The following is a 20,673-nucleotide window of genomic DNA, read 5'->3' as shown; positions in this document are numbered from 1 at the left end:
CCGCCCCGCGCTCCAAAAAAGTGTATTCTCGGCTTATTTTTGCCACCCAAACAGATTTATTTAGCCACAAAACCTACATATTCCTATTCGTCGATGCTTGGTCTATACGATAAAAAAAAAACTATACGTACATTAGGGCGGTGTGAATAATCATTTGGGAACATACATATCACTTCCCAACATCACAGCTCGAATGTTTACTATATACCGGTATCTCTGTATGTTGTACCATCATTTGAAAGAGAATATTATTAGCTTTCGAATGGTGCAGCTGGCATTTTGTTACGAGGTATGGTTTTCGATTAATAAGTGAAAAAATACAAAGTTTTTCCAACTGACCAGAGTTTTTATTCAGAGAGCTCTAGCACAAAAATTTTCTCAGCAGTGTTATGTTTTCATTTCATCATCTTATCTTATGCAGACTCTCATGGGCTTTCTCATGATGTAATAAGATTTCTCCTATGCCTTATTGTTTTCGAGAAAAATGCAAAAAACTATGGTGTACCCACCTGCGCCCTGAACCGTTATTTCACACAAGCATATGATATACAGTATATATCAATATAATACTCATACGTATTTATTTCACACTACAACCATACGGAATAAATAGTAATGAACATCCCTAAATCTCCTCTATTTCATTCCCTTCATAAAAACGGCGTGCTGTGGCTGTAGGGCGTTCGTAACACATGCCCAAGCCAATATTTTATTACGTACACTTGTTGCACTGTAATCCCATTTATTGCACTAGAACACTATCCCAGATACATCACTATAAAACAATGATTTCATCAACACCTCGGCAATTATTCCATTCATGACAACACCGTGTCGTGACTGTATGGCGGTTTCCTGCCTCCCCCAAAGCTGCTGCACATTTCACTATTTCCTTGCACACTATATTCACATGATTCACTGTCACAATTTTTATAAACACATATGGTGCAGGGTAGAGGCCAGGGTTAGAAACAGTAACATAATCTTCGTTGGCCCAACAGCTGATAACAGCCACGAACGCTTCACAAACACGTAATTTCCTATTGCAAACACCAAATCTGATTACAACAGTGCCCCAAAACTATACATATGCACTACTAGTATGATGAAATATGTCGTGCAGCCAGAACGGGGGTAACAAAGGAGTTTAAAGGGACAAGGAACTGTGCGCTACCTTCCCTGCTGACAGCTCATGTGGTACTGAAAAACCTGTATGTACTGTTGCGGGTATCAGGACCTGCTGTTGCCAACTTAAGACCTTTAGATGTGAGCTGGGAAAGCTATGATGCCTCAAAAAATGACCCAAATTGACCGAAAACCTTTTGGGCGGCGAATTTCTTTATGGTTTTATGACACGAAAGTCGTCACTGTGCATCTACGAAGAAAGACCCTTATGACAACAAACACATCATTGTGTACGAAAGGGCTAATATAATAATATTTAAAATGCTGTATACATTTTAGTTTTAATACAAATATTATTTTATATACCGGTATCCCATTCAGTACTACAGGCATTTTCCTGACTTCATAAAGTCACCTCATGTTAGTCAGAATGGAGTAAATAAAAATGTAATTGTAAAGGATGAGTAACTAGAGATGATTTTTAACCCCTCGATTACGAAAAATACCGTCTTAAACTGAAAAAATCCTCTAATGGTATCCAGAACAAAACTGATGCTGTGGTTTGGAAAGGGATACTAACGGTTTGTGTCCCCATTTGCAGAACTGTAAGTTTCAAGAAGTTTGCGGATTTGCAGTTGCAGAAGGTACCGTAATGGTCTGAGTTTGCGGAAGTGAATTTTCGTTTGCGGTGCCCAGCTCTGACTGATACAGTATATCATAATACAGTACCATTTACTGTTCTGGAAAACTTCAGAAATCTAAAATACAGATAAAAGCATGTACTACTGTAACTCAAAAATATACAGGTAAAAAGATAAATGGTAATATATCAACAATAATGGATTGCTGTACTTGACTCCCTCACTATGATGTTTTTTTTTTTTTTTTTTTTTCCTTTTTGCTCATATACCTCTAGGCTTTTTGTTTAACTTTTGACGAAAAATCCATTTGACTGACCTCCCCAGAGCTACTGAAAATCAAGTGGCAGGGAAAATATTGTAAACTTGCAATTTAAGCAGGTCAAGGTTATTCTGATTTTTTTTTTTTTGTCCAGAGCTACTGAAAATCAAATGGTTGGGAAAATATTGAACACTTGTAAATTAAACAGGTCAAGGTTATTCTGATTTTTTTTTTTTTTTTTGTCATAACAACCCTGACCTATTCTACCCAATCTAATTTACGTAAGCCATTCAAACTACCTTTAACCAACAGACCTGACCAAAGGGGTGACTGACTCAAGTTGCAACAATACCAGTACCCACAATATAATGAAACTGGCATTCTAAGGCTGATGGAGTTTGATTATAACTTGACCATGGTTGGGCCTTAAACACTGGAAAAACATTCCATAAGCCAACCTCTTCTATCACTGGCCATCATAATCTGCTTTATTCTATGACAAATATTTTTAAGAATTCTTGTTTCAATGTACAGTATGTTTTTATGAACTTATTCAAGTTAGTTCATATAGCTTATAGGCTCCAACATGCTTGCATGCATCGATCTTGGTCACCTTGTGGCATCCATCCATGCTGCTTGATCTCTGGCAGCCTCCTTATTCAGTCCCTTTACCTTGAGGTCGCACTCAATGACCTCATCCTAGGTCTTTTTTTGGTCTGTCTCTTGCAATCCTACACACAGCATTCACACTTCTCACTTTCTGCACTCAACTGCAATCTGCCATCCTCTCAATATGCCCAGACCATTTCAATCTACCCCTCCTTATCAATACATTCAAGACCCACCTTCTCTTTCAGCTCTTCAATCACACTCCTCTCCCCCCAGGCCTTGCATTCAAGGACGCGCTACATATCCATCTAATCAGTCTTTTCTGTATGCTTGAGCCTATGAATATCCTCTTTCTTTACTGTCCTCTCACTAACATACAGCATTAAACTCCTAATACAGTAAATGCTGCATACAAAGATCCCTTAGCATGAAAGGTGAGCCCCCTCAGAGTTGGGAGAGGCAGCAGCTCCCTGATCTTTTTCCAACTATTTCTTACCCTAGCCAAAGACCTAGCTACAACTCCACCACCAGCATATAATATGTCCTCCCAAATAAGATACTCCTCCACACACAGAGACTCTCCAACAAGACCAATCCTTTTATGCTTACCTAGTTCAAAGGCATGGGAGGTTAAGAGACTTTTTCTCTTGTACGGCTCCCAGCTCTCAGTCATCTTGAGTGTGTGCATTACATTATTTAATTGGCCCTTATTTTCTTTCTATCTATTGCCAGACGCCTCAATCCCGTTTGGGGTGGCCACAAACAAATCGCCTCCAAGTCGCCCTGTCCCCCGCCATTTCACTCCCCTGCTCCCAACTCACACCCCCCTCTCTCATATACCTCTCCACCCCATCCCTCCATCTCATCCTCGGCCTCCCCCTCCCTCTTCCCCCCTCCACCTCACTCACATACACTCTCTTCGTCAGTCTTTCACCCTCCATCCTCTCCACATGGCCAAACCACCTCAGTGTGTTCCTCATAACGCTTCCTATCACATCCACATCCACACCACAACGCTCCTTTATATCCTCATTCGTCAGCCTGTCTCTCCACGTGACTCCACAGGCTCCTCTTAAATAACTCATCAATAATCATATTTACTTTGCTTAAACTTTATTTATACCTTCTATGTGTGCAACCATATTTGTTTGTAAAACTATGTTAAATTCCAAAACCGATCTAGTCTTTTCTTAAAAATAGTGACTGATGGGGCAGTAACTACTTCTTCAGGGAGGCTGTTCCAGTTATTTACAGTCCTTATGCTAAAAGTATTTGCTCTTACTAATGTCATCCTATTACCTCTCTTTTTCAGTTTCCTTGGGTGTGATCTTGTACCACTGTCACTGTATTCAAAGAAGACATTTGATTCAGTGTTCTCCATATAACACTTAATACCTTAGGTAATTCAATTAAATATCTTCTTCTTTGTCTTCTCTTTTCCAGTGCAGGCAGTCTTAAGTTTTTGCATCTCTCTTCATAACAAAGATCTTGAAGTTCTGGCATCAGTTTTGTCATCCTCCTCTGTACTTTCTCCATTTCTGGAATATCCTTGACATAATATGGGGACCAGCTCAGAACTGCATATTCAAGGAGAGGCTTTACCAGAGTGCAGTGTAAAGTCTTACAAGTATCCTTGTCCATGCTGAGGAAATGTCTCTGGATAAAGCCAACCATTCTGTTTGCTTTAGAAATAACACTAGCTATGTGCTAAGCAGGTTCTAGAACAGTTGATATGTTCACCTCCAAGTCTTTCTCTAAATTTGTAGCCTTGAGGTTCTTACAATTTAGACTGTTCACTACTCCTGGGTTCCTGTGTCCTACATGCAGAGTGGCACACTTTTCTGCATTACATTCCAGCGGCCAATACTACTCCAGTCCTCCACTGCTGAGGTGCCATTGCACTACCAATATATCATTTTCTGAATTTATATATAACCTTAAAGATTTTGGCATCATCATCAAAAAGTAAGGTTGGACACTCTAGTTCACTGAAAAAGACTAAAAACAAAACAGGTCCAATAACTGACCCTTGTGGCAGCTACAGTACTCCTGATGTCACTTGCAGGCTATCTGACTTTACACCTCTTATTTCTACATAGCTACTGTTTTTGGTTTTGCACAAAGCCTCTAATCCATTCTAATATTTTACCACTTATTCCACAACTTTCCAATTTCGGTATTAGTCTTGCATGGGGAACAGTATCAAATGCTTTACAAAAGTCTAGGTAGTTGACATCAACAGGAATTTACTGATCAATGGATGCTGTCATTATTTCCCTGTTGGTCAACAAATTAGTAAGGGTATTTTGCTTACTTCTAAATCCATGCTGGCTGTCACTTATCAAATTATTGTTTTCAAGATGATCTACTAAGGCTTGCCGAATGATTATTTCACATACCCTGCATATTAAACAAGTTAGGGACACTGGTCGGTGGTTTAGCAGTGGCAGCTTATCACCCTTTTTAAATACAATAAGATCTCACTATAACGGACTAATTGGGGCCAATGCCATTCTCAAAAACGCGAAATTCCGATAAAAGTGGCATCCAGACTTTCCCCTGTTAAACTGGACTCTTTCTGGTATATCAGACATTAGTTTGGATTGTATGAACGGTTTTTAAACTGTTTTGACTACCATTGCGGTACTGTACTGTGTTATAACTTCACTATATTAATCATATGGTATAATATATATATATATATATATATATATATATATATATATATATATATATACAGTATATATATATATATATATATATATATATATATATATATATTTATACTGTACTGTACACTGATAAACATGTCTTTTATTTATCTTATTGTGGTGAACAGAGCTAAGTGGTCAGGCAGTCTGGACTGCTTCTGACTTTATCAGACTTTTTCCGATATGTAGAAATTTTGTCTGGTAGCTCCTCAAGTCTGATAAAAGTGAATTCCGATCTATTGAAGTCCGTTATATCGAGGTTTTACTGTACTGGGCAGACTAGCTAGTCTCCATAAAGAAGGTATTGTTCCCTTATCAAGAGGCTTTCTTAGTTTAAAGGTAATGGGGACAGCCAGGTCTTTGTAACATTCTTTCAACAACCTGGGATGAATGCCATCAGGGCCCATTGACTTATTTGCATTTACAGTACTCCCATAAAGAGTTTCTCAATCACCTCTACTTTTACAGTTATACCATCAAGATTCGGACCATGGTAAGAATTATTTACCGTACTGTTGGTAACTCATCGTGGTTTTCTTCTATATAAACACTCCAAAAGGCTTTATTAAACTCACTTGCACACATGAAATCAACATTATTTTGCAGCCTACCTCTAATACTACTACATCTTTTAAGCGCCCATTTATCACAAACACTGCATGAGATAGAGTTACTTCCCACACCCTTGTGGCAAACTGCACATGACCATTCTTCTTCTGCATTGATAGTGCCACCACTCCAAGATATCATCACTTTTGTTTTCTCCAAGTTTACTCTCAAACCTTTGTTCCCTATTGTCTCTCCATTTCCTAAATGTTTCCTCCACCTCCTTTGCAATCAACACCATTTCATCAGCAATACAATCTCTTTCATGGAAGTCCAGTTCTGAAGTCAGGTATGAGAGCTTCAAGCACCATGAAAAACAATAAGTAGCTCAAGGCTGACCCCTGATGCATGCCAACATTCAGAGAAAACCCATTACTGTATTTATATCTCCATTCCCTCTCACTTGGGTACATGCACCCACATACATAGCCACAACGACCCTAACCAGCCACTCCTTGATGCCAAGGTGTCTCACTGCCAACTTCACCACATCCCAGGGGACTCATTCAAAGGCTGGTAAACATTAAAAGCCACAAATGGAATTAAGTAGTCTGACGTGTTTTCCATTTATATCTCACCATCTGCTGACCCTTTTCTATGACATTTCCATCACAGATCAACTCCTTCCTCCATCTGACGTTATCAAATCCTCTCTGTGGGTCACTGATAATCCCAGGGGTCACTTACAATGAAAGTGTCATAGAACAGAAGAAAATGGTAGCAAATGAGATATAAACAGAAGACAATTCAAACTACTTGAATTCCAGTTGTGGCTTCTAAATTTTAACCCAAAGGCCTTCTCCAAATCAACAAAACTACAGCTCCCTTTTCTTTCCCATATATTTTTCCTGGAACTGTCAGATGATGAATATGGCATTAGTAGTCCCTTTGCCTGGGATAAACCCATACTGCATCTCATCAATATTCACTCTTTCCTTATCATGCCTTCTACTCTACTACCATCACTATCTGGTCCAAAAGTTTTATGCCTCTACAATTTCCTCTTTCCTGGGTATCACCCTTCCCCTTATACACCATTACACTCACATGCTTCAGCCCGTCATCTGGGACAACACATACATAACTGACAATTGAAACAGAAGGGTCACTGAATTATCAAGGAAAACACAGTAAAAATAGCCTTGAATAACCCCTTCACTGGCAAATGGCTCTCTTAAACTGAATCAAATTCTCAGGTGGCTCCAACACTAACCTAGAAGAGAATGTCGCCGTACTGAAGGGATTAATGAAAAATATCTGCAACATAAGTACTGTCTGCTTTTCCCTCTCACCAACATGACACCGAGAGAAAGCGAATTACAGTAAGCTTACCAAATCACAAGTACTTATCATTGTTAGGTCTCTAAAATATGGCCATGAGATGCTAATTATGTATCCTCATAATGGTCAAAATATGGAATTAAGACGAACTTTAAATTAAAATATCAAGCACTTGTTTGTTTATACCAATTAGCTAGCAAATCAGACCCTTGGACTTCCAGGCACCTAAATTCTGTTAGTGCTCATGACAGCAGCTACCTGAATAATGCAGTTAAGGGCACAATACAGAAATCAGATTATACAAAACCCTATGTGACAATAATACCTCTAAGGCTGAAATAAAAGACCAATAACACTCTTACCGCGCGAAGTTTTTTCTTGTTGTTGTAGGGTGGCCAGACGCCTTATAGGTACAATCCCTTATAAGAAGTCCATTGTAATTGTAAAAACAACCCTATTACATAGCCCCAGCAGAATCTATACAGAAATAAGACATTAACAACAAATAGGATGTTATGAATTTGGGGTAGCAAGAGAATTCAGCGCAACATGCGATATTACGGAATAAATCGTTACCTTCTTTCATCAATCGCGACGAAGCTTATTATCGAGTATCTTTATTATAATAATTGGAAGATTCCACTAAAAATCACGAAATATGTGAATTAACCTCAGCCTCCCTGCCTTCTCAGCTGTCATGTTGTTTTGCCTGGGAGCGTCTGCTGGGAGGGGTTCAGTTTCTTCCTGATTTCCTCTTATTTTCCTGCGTTGCAGATCTAAAAGATTACCACAGCCATGCAGAACATGATCAATACTGTCAAAGGCAAGGCGCTGGGCGTGGCAGAATATCTGACTCCCATTCTGAAGGTAGGAAGAAGACAGTAATTGAGAGTGCATGCGGGATGGGAGTGCGAAGTGGGTGTGTTCTGCCTGTAGTTGTCCATATACTGTACTTCAATATTCTGTATTGCGCCATTGGTTTTTTCAGCACCTTTCATTACATTCAGCAGCACAGTGTCAGAAAATGATTCGTTACGGTACCGTAGGTCTACCGTGCATCCTGTCGGTTTGTCAGTTTTATAGAGGTTAGGCTACTTAAAATTGGTTGTTTTCAGTTTGCTTTCTTGTTTCTGGATTATAGATATACCTTAATAGTTCATTCCTCATTTCGTGTCAGATGGCTGCCCTTTCAAGCAGTGTACCGTACTATATAAGGCATGTTAACTTATAGGGTGCAGAAATACAATTATTTACCGGTACTTGTTGACTTCCTGATTCTTTCTTTTTTATATTTATTTTTAGCCTATTGGTCTTTCTCATGTGTTATATGGAGTCATTAAAAAAGAGCATACCTAATTGAAGTGGGATGAAACCGGATTAGTGCACTGGGAAGCAGTTGTTACTTGGTAACTTTTTTGTACTTTAAATTTTCTTAGAAGATCTATACACAGGGTATCATGGGACTTACTGCACTAACTCACAAAGGTGATGCTAGAGCTTATTTTGAATGTTAAAAAATGCTATATCGAAAATGGATTCAATTCTTATTCTTTTTGGAGTTCAGTTGTTGATGACCTTTTGGTTGAAAAGGGTCACTCATATTATTAAACCATAAGGACATCATTATTCTAGGGCCATACAGTGGTAGGTGGTGGTGACCATCATCCACTCACTTGATATAGTGTTGCCTACTTCATCCTTCGTCTTTATCATTCTTTTTCTTTTTGCCCTCCTTTCATCCAATTTCTCCCATCATTCCTGTCATGTTATATTATCCTTCTTTCCTTTTCTGGTGGCTTTACATTGAGTGACAATCTTATTGGTTTCCAGTACACTAGGAAATCATTTACAGTGCTGAGAGGTAACCATATAACTAACTTATACGGGTTCCCTACGTGTCAGCAAGTGGGTTGATGGAGGGTTAGTGCCCCTCCCCATCAAGCAACTACCAGTAACTCAAAAGTCAAATGACCTCATCTCACGGGATTATGGTATCTGGCAATAGATAGACAGAAACAGACATAATGGTTGAGAATTAGACCCATATTAATATACAGCACTTTTTTTTTTTTTTTTCCAATAAATAAAATCAGCTGCAGAATCACCTGAAAGTACTGGTCAAGTCATGGAACATCCTGCATGGTACAGTTCTGACAGTTACTGTAAAGTGAGTGGATTTTATAATATAATATAACCTGTATGGCTGGTTAACTAATGAAATAAAATTTTACCCTTGGTTTGCCACTTACCTTATCCATATACAGTAATTGTTGATGACCATAATATATAAACAGTATACTGTACTGTATATCTATCTATCTATCTGTCTATCTATCTATCTATCTATCATCCAATCCTACATTGCCCCATGAGGAGCGTAGGAGCCCGGGGCTAGGCAGTTGGTCCCGACATTTAAGATGAGAGTGACCAGCCTCACTCATCCCTGAGTGGCATTACATGAGCAATCAACCCCAACCACCCCTTGGATATAAACCTTCACTGGCTCAATCCGATTGGAGCGCAAATTACCCACTAAACCACCAGGCGCCAAAATTTGGTTATATGGTTACCACCCAGCGTAGTAAATAGTTTCCTGGCGTACAGGAAACCATTTGGCTTGTCACTCAGTGTAGTCACCCACAGGCAGAAGGAAGAGAAAAGAATGAAGGAAAGAAAGACAGAAGAGGGAGTATAAAGTTCCCCTTTATATTTTATCCTTAATACGTGTAAAATTTTGCTACAGTAGAAACATTCCCTTTCAGTTTAGAAGATCCCCTATAAGATGGACAGAATAGTGTAGTACCGGTTTTAGACAAATTATAACCTAAAGGATGTTTGCTCTTAAAGTCAGGAGAAGAATTCCTTTACCAAGAGGGATCTTCAGTAAAAAAAAATGTCATTGTAGTGAAGGTGTAATTGCATTTCTGTTCCTTTCAGTGTGAAAGACATCTGACCTAAATAAAGTCACTTTTAGTTAGCCACATAAAGTAAAAAAAAGAAAAAGTCATAATCATAGTGAAGCTTATGGGAGGATATTTTTAATAAGACTTAGATACACATCATTAATCATCTGGCTGTAGCAAGAATATACGATAAAAAATATACGGTAACTCAGGTCTGAATGTGTTAACCTAGACTTACCTCACAGGAGTCCAAGTTCAAGGAGACAGGAGTGCTGACACCTGAGGAGTTTGTGGCAGCAGGAGACCACCTCGTACACCACTGCCCCACCTGGCGTTGGGCTGCGGGGGAAGTCACCAAGACCAAGCCGTACCTCCCAGCAGAAAAGCAATTCCTCATCACCAAGAATGTGCCCTGTTACAAGCGATGCAAGCAGGTGAGAGAGAGAGAGAGAGAGAGAAAAAAAAAAATTTAAGCTTTGGCAGAGGTGTCTAATTTTTTTTTTTCCTTGAGGGGGGGGAGTGTCCGGAAATACAGTAAGTGTGACCTGATGTGACCTGGCCTGACCCAACAGATGGAGTACCGGAGTGAACAGGAGTTAGTGCTAGAGAGTGAGGGTGACCCGGACGGAGGCTGGGTAGACACGCATCATTTTTCAGATTCAGCCATCTTAGAAGAGAAGGTGGCAGACATGGCACTTGAGGACAAGGTATGGGGCTTATAGAAATCATTTTCAGTATGCACTCAGTTGTCACATAAATTTTATTGTGTGTGCAGGCAGAATGGTACTTTAAAGCAACTTTTAATACTATTACCAATATATTTTAACAGCTTCAGAGCAAAACCAAAAACTTTAGCTTACCAGTAGCTAAGTAAATATTAGGTGATAGTTCTTGACCAACTTAATAATGAAACAGATTTAAAAGAAACAGCTTTAAATGAGGACTGACTGTAGTACAGGTAAGCATATATTAACTCAACAAGCTGTCCATGTAAGGGGCTCGTATAGTATCTTAGTGCTTTCCAAATGCTAAATCATATGTCCTGCTGGTTTTTGTTATTGATTTGATGGTACTTTTTTTTATTTTTATATATTATGAGCTATTTCAAAATGAATAAAAGGAAAAGTAATCAAATTTATTGTTGGAACTGTACATTGATATCTAGCTGTAGATACTCCTCACCTACCCTATTACTCCTTGGAGTTCTCTCAGCTGAACCAGATAATTCTGTTTAGTGAACAGAATACCTGGGTGTGCCTTTCCTTAGCACCAGCCAGGTTAATCAGTACAGCACATCCGTTATCCAATGGGGTTACGTTATGGAAGATGGATGTGATAATGATTTATCAGATGCAGAGGTAATTATAATATGGGCTCAGTGAGGTTATGTTTGAGGCCAAAGGGCACCCCCTCCTCCCAAAAAATAGTTCTTAAACATCTTATGATGCCTTATCTGTCTACAGTACTTGCTTTCACTGTATCATGTATGGGTATGATAGAAAGAGTAATAAGAGAGGTGGAGAAGAAGTAAGACGATTAATAATGTCCCAAAACAAGTGTAACCAACCTTAGGTGGTACTGGGTCCTAGCCGAGTCATCATTGTGGGTCCCCCCCACATGGCAGGCGGTGTCCTTCAGCACTTGCTTGTTGTCCTCAAGAACACTCACAACAGGTGAGGGAGAGTAAGGTGGAGAGTGATGTGGAGAGGCTGAGAGTTGGGACGGTTGATCAGGGTTACCGCAGCATATCAATGATGCTACTAGTGCCCTGGCTGCCTTGATGTTGCCTCACGATATCCAGCTTCACTTCAATGGTGACACTTTTCCATGGGCATTTCACCTTCCCTGTGCCATGGAGAATGTTCTGAGCACCACGTTTTCCACTGAGGGTCGTACCTCGGCCAGACACTATCACAGACTTTCAGTTATTTTGTGCAAAATATCCACATTAAAGGATTCACAGCGATGCATTTCGGTCTTTAGCACTGCACACAAATGATTGCAGGGATCTGCAGTGTTATAGAGGGGAGTGAGAAAATGGTGCACTGTGATGAACACTGGATGAGAGAGAGAGAGGGGGTGGGGGAGCAGCCCAGATATTTAGAGGAGTGGCAGGGGCTACAGGGCTTGTGCAGAAGCGTTGGAACGGGTTTCTGTGCATGTAGACATTGGCAGCCATCTTGGGCCTGACAGGTGACAGTCAGCTTGTATGTGTGTTGGTGGGTGTGGCAAGCTTTTCATCTGTCATCTTTATCATTATAGTAGGAATAATGCAGCAGATACAGGGAGATGGTCCCAACTCATTTCACATTGGTATAGTGATTTATCAATTACTGGGAGATTGGATAACGGGTGTGCAGTACCAGGTATACAGTACTTTATATCTCTGATTTCTGTTATTTCTTTCAGCTGCAAAATAGTGTATGGCATGCTGTTAGCCAGAATATAGTCCGAAGGTGCATATATAGCACCAGAAACTTTAGTGGTTGTCTAGGATGTGTGTAGGTTTAATGCTATATTAAATGAGCTGAAATCTTAATAATGATGTGCACTGTTTTGGTTCCTTGTTGAAGGGTAATAAGTACAGAGACCTTACTTCTTATTTCAGAAAAACCTAACAGTTTTCCCACTTGTATAATGCTTAACTTGTCTAAAGCTGGATTGTACCCTACTTTGTAATGGGAATAGAGCTAGCATAATGAATTCCCTGAAGCTGCGTTTATCTCATTCCAGAAGGCAAGCTGTTCAGATGGCAGCAAAGGTGACGATGATGATGATGACGAGGATGAGGATGATGAGGAGGCAGCTGATATGGAAGCCTTTGAGGAGTCAGGAATGCTAGAACAGGAGGATCCTGTACGTACAAAACATGGTAACACATACAGTTCTCTATAATCCCATGAGATTTAGGGCCCTGATGCTTAACTACCATATTGCAAAACATCTAGTGTGTACAGCTGTAAAGCAATGCTGCTGTAGTTAGAACATTTTAAGATGTCGGTAAGGGTGAGCATACTTTCAATTAACTGTGTTACCAATTACATGTGGATTTATCACAAGAACTGATATTCATTGCTACCTTTCGGTTGTAAAGTATATTGGTTTCATAAATTGTTCATTTAGAAGTGTCTTTTCTACGCTGAATATAATCATCTGGTGTTTTGAAAAAATTATAAATAAAAGGTACCATCATACACAGAGATTTTTATGACATTGTGTGGATCAAACCTCATTGATTTTTTGCAGAGTGCAATAGAGTCCATTGCCCCCAGTCAGTGTACACTGAAGTCGAAACAAGTATGTTAAGTTCATTATAGTCATCTGATGATAGGGAAAAAGAAAAAAGTGGTATTGTAAAAATGGGTTAAAAAGATGTCATTTCTGTATACTAGTTAAATCCATCCATCCGTCATCCAATCCTACGTTGCCCCACGAGGAGCGTAGGAGCCCGGGGCTAGGCAGTTGGTCCTGACATTTAAGATGAGAGTGACCAACCTCACTCATCTCTTAGTGACATTATGTGAGGAATAAACCCCAACCACCCCTTGGATATAAACCTTCACTGGCTCAATCCGATAGGAGCACAATAATTACCTACTAAACCACCAGGCATTTAAGATGAGAGTGACCAACCTCACTCATCTCTTAGTGACATTATGTGAGGAATAAACCCCAACCACCCCTTGGATATAAACCTTCACTGGCTCAATCCGATAGGAGCACAATAATTACCTATTAAACCACCAGGCACCAAAATATGGTTATATGGTTACCACCCAGCATGGTCAATAGTTTCCTGGTGTACAGGAAACCATTTGGGTTGTCACTCAGTGTAGAGTCACCCATAGGCAGAAGGAAGAGGAAAGAATGAAGGAATGAAAGACAGAAGAGGGAGTGTAAAGTCACCCGTAGGCAGAAGGGTAGAAGAAGGTGGAGGGAAAGAAGGATGGAGGAGACAACAGGGCAGACACCTGAGAGCAGCACTACATTGAGTGAGTGGATGGTGAGTGCCCCCACCTACCACATACTAGTTAAAATTAACTGATATTTTATAGAGTGCGATAAAAAACCCAACACCACCAACCAGCCGGAGGGGAGGAGGTGCAGAGGGTGGGGAGATCCTACAGACACGTACCTACGACCTGCACATCACTTATGACAAATACTACCAGACCCCACGACTCTGGCTCACTGGATATGATGAGGTGAGGTCTCCTTGTTGTGGCGTCTGTTGGGTTTAATCAACTAGTTCAGCAAGGGTCAGGAACAGTAACAGTTTTGTCACTGTACCACCACCACCACCACCTTGCTTCTTCCTGTGAACCCCTGTTTCCTTCAAGCTACATTCTCCATACATGTCTTTCTCATCCTGTCATTCCTCTTCCTTCCATTGCTTTAACCTGTGTATATTGGTCCACCTTTTTCAATGCCAATAACCTTACTCTTCTTAACTCGCCCCATCCCGACGTTTTCTGGGCAGTGGTACGCCCCAGTCCCGACATTTTTGGACTTTTTTTTTTTTTTTTTTTTTTTTTGGCTCAAACATCCGCTTTTGGTGAGAAACATCGAAAATTCATATAGAAATCGCTCACCTGAGGTTTAAAATACCCGATTTAGGTACGAGTACTTCCTTACCTGACTGGGTTTTCTAACAGGCTGCCACCAAAGAAAACGAGTTCTATGGCAGGGTAACTATTTTATCCACTCATAAACAGTATTTATTTATTTACTTGGTACGAATTTATATGTAGTGCAAGAGTATATTGGTTTTCAAACAGTAATATAGGCATTATAAGCATTGTTTCACTCACTAACTCATCACCATTCATGACCTTTTTTTTCCCACATTACCTGATCATCATTTCTGACTGTTTCTTTCCCTAATGCTATGTAAACTTTGCCCTCCACATTGTCATCGATTAGGGAATCACTCTGGCCCTGAATGTCTTTATTGGCCAGGTCACTGGTAACAGGTGAATTGCCGAGACAATGGCATGCAGGGGGGGGGGGAGAGGTTATGCGGTGTAAGGCATTGTCCCTGCTTGGCATCTTGTAGAGGAATAGAGGAATGTGTCCCATGTATACGTGCCAAAAATCACTCGCGAAATCACTCGCGAAAATTGAAAATTGTGCAAATTAGGGACCTTGCAATGTTGCTGCGTTAATTCACGTCACCAGGACATGAGTGCACATCATGTGCGGACGTTAATTCACGTCGCCAGGACGGCGCGGGTTAAATCACTTTCGATCTCAACCTCCATGTTTATACCATCTCATTTTATTTATACTGTCATTAATTCCTGTTGCTTCATTTTGCACTCCAGGCTACTCGGAAATATTTGTTGTGTTCCAAAGATGGTATTTAATGTGACTTGTAAACAGGAAAATTTATTCTTACTACTGAAAAGTTTATTTTGCTACTACCAGATCATTTTATTCAACAAAGGAAAGCTCTAAATATTGAATTATCTGCAGTCTGGGTTTACAGTAACTGCAGCAGCTGGTTTGATATTACTGTCTTTGAGGTGCAGAAGCTGGAGTTTGCAGTGTTCCATGTCTTGATGGCATTATGTGATCATAAACCTTCATTCACCTCTTGGGTATTGAACCCATGCATGCAAGGTAAGGCTGTCATTCAGAGTAGAATTTCCTAATCACAAAACCTCCAGGAGTTTAAAAATATATCTGAAAGTAGATACTATATACATTTTTCATTTTCTTCTACCAGAATCGACAACCTCTGACTGTTGAAGAGATGTATGAGGATTTCAGTCAAGACCATGCCAATAAAACTGTTACTATGGAAACACACCCTCATGTCAGTGGGCCCCCCATGGCATCAGTACATCCATGCAGGTAGGTTGGTGAAAGAGAGGGATGTCTTTCTGCCATGGTACTGATGTATACAGTCATCCCTTAACATTCGTGGGGGTTAGTTAACATAGACACCCGTGCATGTTAAAAATCCGTGGATATCTGCTGCCCCGCCTTAAAAACACCTCTGAACCCCCCATTTCCTTATTTAACTAAAGACAAACCCTATGTGCATTTACAACCACTTTATTTAATACAAGAACACTAAACGACTACTTTATTTAATACAAGAACACTAAAAGTTGAAAGTAATGAATAATGTACTCCTGCATGGCCTCTTCTGACAACTGTGCTCATCCCAGCTCCCTCCGAAAGGAAGAGTGTTACAGTATATTTCATTCACTGGATAATGCCATTACTGTACTAAAACAGCCACAAACTGTGCCTAGGATTATGTTACAGTGTCAGCAGACTTGAGATAATTTTTTTTTTTTCTGTTGCCATCCGCGGATATTCAAAACTGTGAATGTTAAAACTGCAGATGGTAAGGGATGACTGTACAAACATCCCTTGTCTCTCTACCTATCATTTGAAAGAAGAATGGTGGATTGCAGGAAGAGAACGCTTCAGCCTGCACTCCACTAAGGTCATGTCCAAATGAGCCAGGAGCCACAACAATCATTTTCATTAATAAGTTTGATAACCTGTCTAATATTGTTACCAATTATGACAAGTTGCACATATTTCACACTGAAACTACAAATGAGTGTTCAGTGTGCTTACCATCCCTCATCCACCGCCAAAAGTATGCGTGTAATTGGTACGATCGTAGTCATGATCATTATAAATATCATCATCATCATCTGTTAATTCTGTTGTAAATACTGTATACTGTAATATCATTATCATCTTTCATAGTTCAAGTCTTTGATTTGACCCCCCCTCCCCCAGTATTCTTATCAGTAAATGATTTTACTCATCTCTAGGTAGGAAGGACCTCATATTAAAAAGGTACATCATCCATCTCCTGTTTAAAAGCTAAGTAAAAGTTTCTTGAGACTGGAAGATAGAATGATGTATACATTATAGCAGTGAATGGTTCAGAGGCTAATAGTTGTTAACGTCTTCATTACAAGGAGTCTCCCCTCGGCTGGAGAACAGGTACTGCTTGGCTGTGGAAAGAAAGTATTTTTTAAAATGTCAACATACAGAAGTAGTCACTGAAGATGTTTCTAACCCCTTTACTGCGAGGCGTCTCTCCCTAACTAAATAGAATCACTTGGTGAAAGCTAGAAAAAAGGTATTATACTGAATGACTGAGAAAGTACTAGTGCTTATGTCTCCAGTTTCTCCAGGATCTGTCCGTTCTCCCCTTTGGGGCTAAGATGCGAATGAATGTGTTTGAATGGATGAGTAAATGGGGAGTGTGTCGTCCTGTCTCGGCTACCTCCCTTTCCTTGGGGGAAGCAGCCTTGGTATATAGATAGATAGATATTTAAACCTCAGCTGATGACTTAATCTCTTGTACTCTAATACCAGACAATTTTGCTAGCAGTTGTGAAATCCATGGAGGTCAAATGGTTAAATGTACTGGACTTGTAGCCTCCCCTCAGACCTGCATCTCACAGGGGTAATGCAGAATTTGTGCTGCTCTCGGGTGTCTGCCCTTTCCTTTCTTCCATCCTTCTTTCCTTCCATCCTCTTCTGTCTTTCTTTCCTTCATTCTCTCCTTGTCCTTCTGCCTGCAGGTGACTTTACACTCCCTCTTCTGTCTGCAGAATTTGTGCTGCTCTCGGGTGTCTGCCCTTTCCTCTCTTCCATCCTTCTTTCCTTCCATCCTCTTCTGTCTTTCTTTCCTTCATTCTCTCCTTGTCCTTCTGCCTACAGGTGACTTTACACTCCCTCTTCTGTCTTTCTTTCCTTCATTCTTTCCTTTTCCTTCTGCCTGTGGGTGACTGTGCACTGAGTGACAAGCCAAATGGTTCCCTGTACACCAGGAAACCATTTACTACACTGGGTGGTAACCATATAGCCATATTTTGGCACCTGGTGGTTTAGTGGGTAATTATTACGCTCTGCCGGTGATGGTTTATATCCAAGAGGTGGTTGGGGTTGATCGCTCATGTAATGCCACTCAGGGATGAGTGAGGCTGGTCACTCTCATCTTAAATGTCGAGACCAACTGCCTAGCCCCGGGCTCCTACGCTCCTCATGGGGCAATGTAGGATTGGATGATGGATGGATGCTGTTACCATTGTATGTCACTGTTTTAATGTTTCTTGCTATTAAGTGCACAGAACACAACAGAGAACTTGCCGAATGATAAGTCCATTACACCCACAAACCTTATATCAGTTCCCCAATTTACAGTACCAGTTGTGTGAATAAAAAAGTTGGAAGTTTTGAACACCTCTCTGACAATGAGGATGAACTGCACTTGCAGATGTAATGTTTTTGTTGATGAGCACCACTATCTTCAACTACACCACAGATACACATAGCTTCCTATGCAGATGATATAACACTTACTTGTACGCACCAAAACGCAAACACAGCTGCACACATCATTCAACTGTACCTCAACACACTACAAGAATGGTTCACCACAAACAGGCTCAAAATAGCCCCAGCCAAATCTACAGTGACTCTTCTCACAAACTGGACAACAGAACACAGTCACATCCCACACCTCACCATAAACAACACCCCCCTACCCCCCCCACACACACACACCTTGGTGTAACATACAATACATCAATGTCATTTAAACAACACATCACAAACATTAAAAATAAAATAACACCAAGACTCAATGCTTTGAGGTCACTTGCCCATACAACATTCGGACACAACAAAGAAACCACCACCACAGTATACAAACAATACATACGTTCAGTGATGAATTATGCAAGCCCTACCTGGGGTTCTAACCTGACCAAAACACACTACAACACTCTACAGACCATACAGAACATGGCCCTAAAAATAATCACAGGTTGCACAGCTACTACACCCACAGACCACCTACATCAAGAAACCAAAGTCCTCAAAGTCAAGGATCACCTAGACATGAGAGGCACCCAGTTTCTTGCTGCAGCCTCCACAAACCCACAACATCCATTACAGTACATGGCAGCACATCCACCCATACCAAGGAACATCAAAACAACACCCAGCACACGTTACCATACACAAATACTGTCATCTCTCCCCCCTCGCCCACCTCAGACCAGCTTCCAGAAGCATATCCACACTCAGATCACTCGCCGCTCCATTCAGTCACTTAAAGACAACACACAGCTGCATGCTTGGCCTCCTGACATCCACCCTCCTGAATCCCATCTTCCTCGTGGGGACAGGGTCCACCTGGCCAGGCTGGGGTGTGGGCACCATCCAGCCCTCTTAAGCTACCAGAAGAGGCTGGATGACTCCATCGCTGATGCCTGTCCAGGATGCAACACAGCACCCCATACTATTAAGCACATTATGGAAGACTGCATTGCACACAATCACCTACACCAACAACACAACATACACTCTTTGAGAGCTCTGTGGGAAAGCCCGGTCTAGGCCATGGCCTTCCTAAGGGACTCGGGGCTGTTCGGCCAGACTGCCTAGGGAACAACTACTACTACTACTACTACTTGACCTTCTGACATACATGCATTTTTTCTTTCTTTTTTATTTATTTATTTTTTAAAATAAGCATCAGTATCTTCAACTCAGTCTTTCCTACAGACATGCAGAGACGATGAAGAAGATTTGCGAGACAGTGGTGGAAGGCGGGGGTGAGATGGGTGTTCACCTTTACCTTATAGTGTTCCTCAAGTTCGTTCAAGCCATCATCCCCACCATTGAGTATGACTACACCCACAACTTCACCCTCTAGCCAGTCTGAGACAGAAAAGGTTACCTTCCCCCCCCTACTCCCATCTCCTTTCTTCCCTCCTGCTTTTGGTCAGGATTTAAACACTGGGACAAATTCTATTAACTTAGGAGGCTCTCTGGTACCTTTTCCTTAGTGATTTAATTTGAATATTACACCATGTAATTCTCTCATGTGTTATTTACATATTTTGAATGTCGACATACTTTGCATAAATGAAGGGGAATATATATTGGCTATTACACACCCTTATTCTTTTGTGTGTTATGTCTTGTGGATATTGATGTACTTTGCATAAGTAATGCAACAGAATATTTACATTTCATGTGCCTGTCCAAACTGGTAAGGAGGAGGTGCTAGAGAGTCTTTTAAAGGGAGAATATGACCCCTTGTGGTTTGGTGGTCTGACAACACTATTCAGGGTCATAATGATGTGCTGTGTGCAGATTTAGCCCTCACCACCAGTCCTATACCATTTAACCACTTCAGTATAGTGATGGACTTCGTATTTTATGCTTGCTACCCATGGATGATGATGCTCAGCCAGAGAGAAGGTTTTCTGACGTGAAAGAGATAGATACAATCATCATTAGGTACCATTCACTTCAATAGGTCTCCCTTGAGCTGCATGGTCATCTGGAGGTAGCAAGCATGAAGTACAAAAAGACATAAAGTGTACTGAAGGGGTTAGTGTTCCAGACTACAGTAGCCTTGTCTCACACCCTACACCTTTATATGGGTAATATGAGACGGGCTATTTTTATCCTAAATATGAGATGCGATATCATTATTAAACCCCTGTAACCCAAAGATGTATATTTTCTTGCTACTTTTAGGT

General features: G+C 40.6%; 1 protein-coding gene across 1 annotated transcript; it reads left to right on the top strand.

Annotated features, from left to right (window-relative positions):
• The first annotated feature begins 7,948 nt into the window (after nt 1-7,948).
• Atg3 (Autophagy-related protein 3) lies at nt 7,949-20,160 on the top strand. Its single transcript, XM_080279190.1, has 7 exons — nt 7,949-8,099; nt 10,381-10,569; nt 10,708-10,842; nt 12,869-12,991; nt 14,191-14,340; nt 15,864-15,991; nt 19,688-20,160. Exons 1-7 carry the CDS (start codon nt 8,028-8,030, stop codon nt 19,836-19,838), a joined length of 948 nt encoding a protein of 315 aa, XP_080135316.1. The 5' UTR covers nt 7,949-8,027; the 3' UTR covers nt 19,839-20,160.
• Nucleotides 20,161-20,673: the final 513 nt, after the last annotated feature.

The sequence above is a fragment of the Coenobita brevimanus genome, chromosome 77, assembly GCF_032717465.1.
Source record: "Coenobita brevimanus isolate Jiangsu-jjx chromosome 77, ASM3271746v2, whole genome shotgun sequence".
Lineage (NCBI taxonomy): Eukaryota > Metazoa > Arthropoda > Malacostraca > Decapoda > Coenobitidae > Coenobita > Coenobita brevimanus.
The sequence above is the reverse complement of the archived record's forward strand: the minus strand, read 5'-3'. Positions and strand labels throughout refer to the sequence as shown.

What these genes read in the sequence shown, in the direction of transcription:
- Atg3 (XM_080279190.1), top strand. Translation starts at nt 8,028, where the DNA reads ATGCAGAACATGATCAATACTGTCAAAGGCAAGGCGCTGGGCGTGGCA. An exon ending in ATCTGACTCCCATTCTGAAG is followed by an intron (nt 8,100 to 10,380) that starts GTAGGAAGAAGA and finishes CTTACCTCACAG; the next exon opens with GAGTCCAAGTTCAAGGAGAC. An exon ending in TGCTAGAACAGGAGGATCCT is followed by an intron (nt 12,992 to 14,190) that starts GTACGTACAAAA and finishes GATATTTTATAG; the next exon opens with AGTGCGATAAAAAACCCAAC.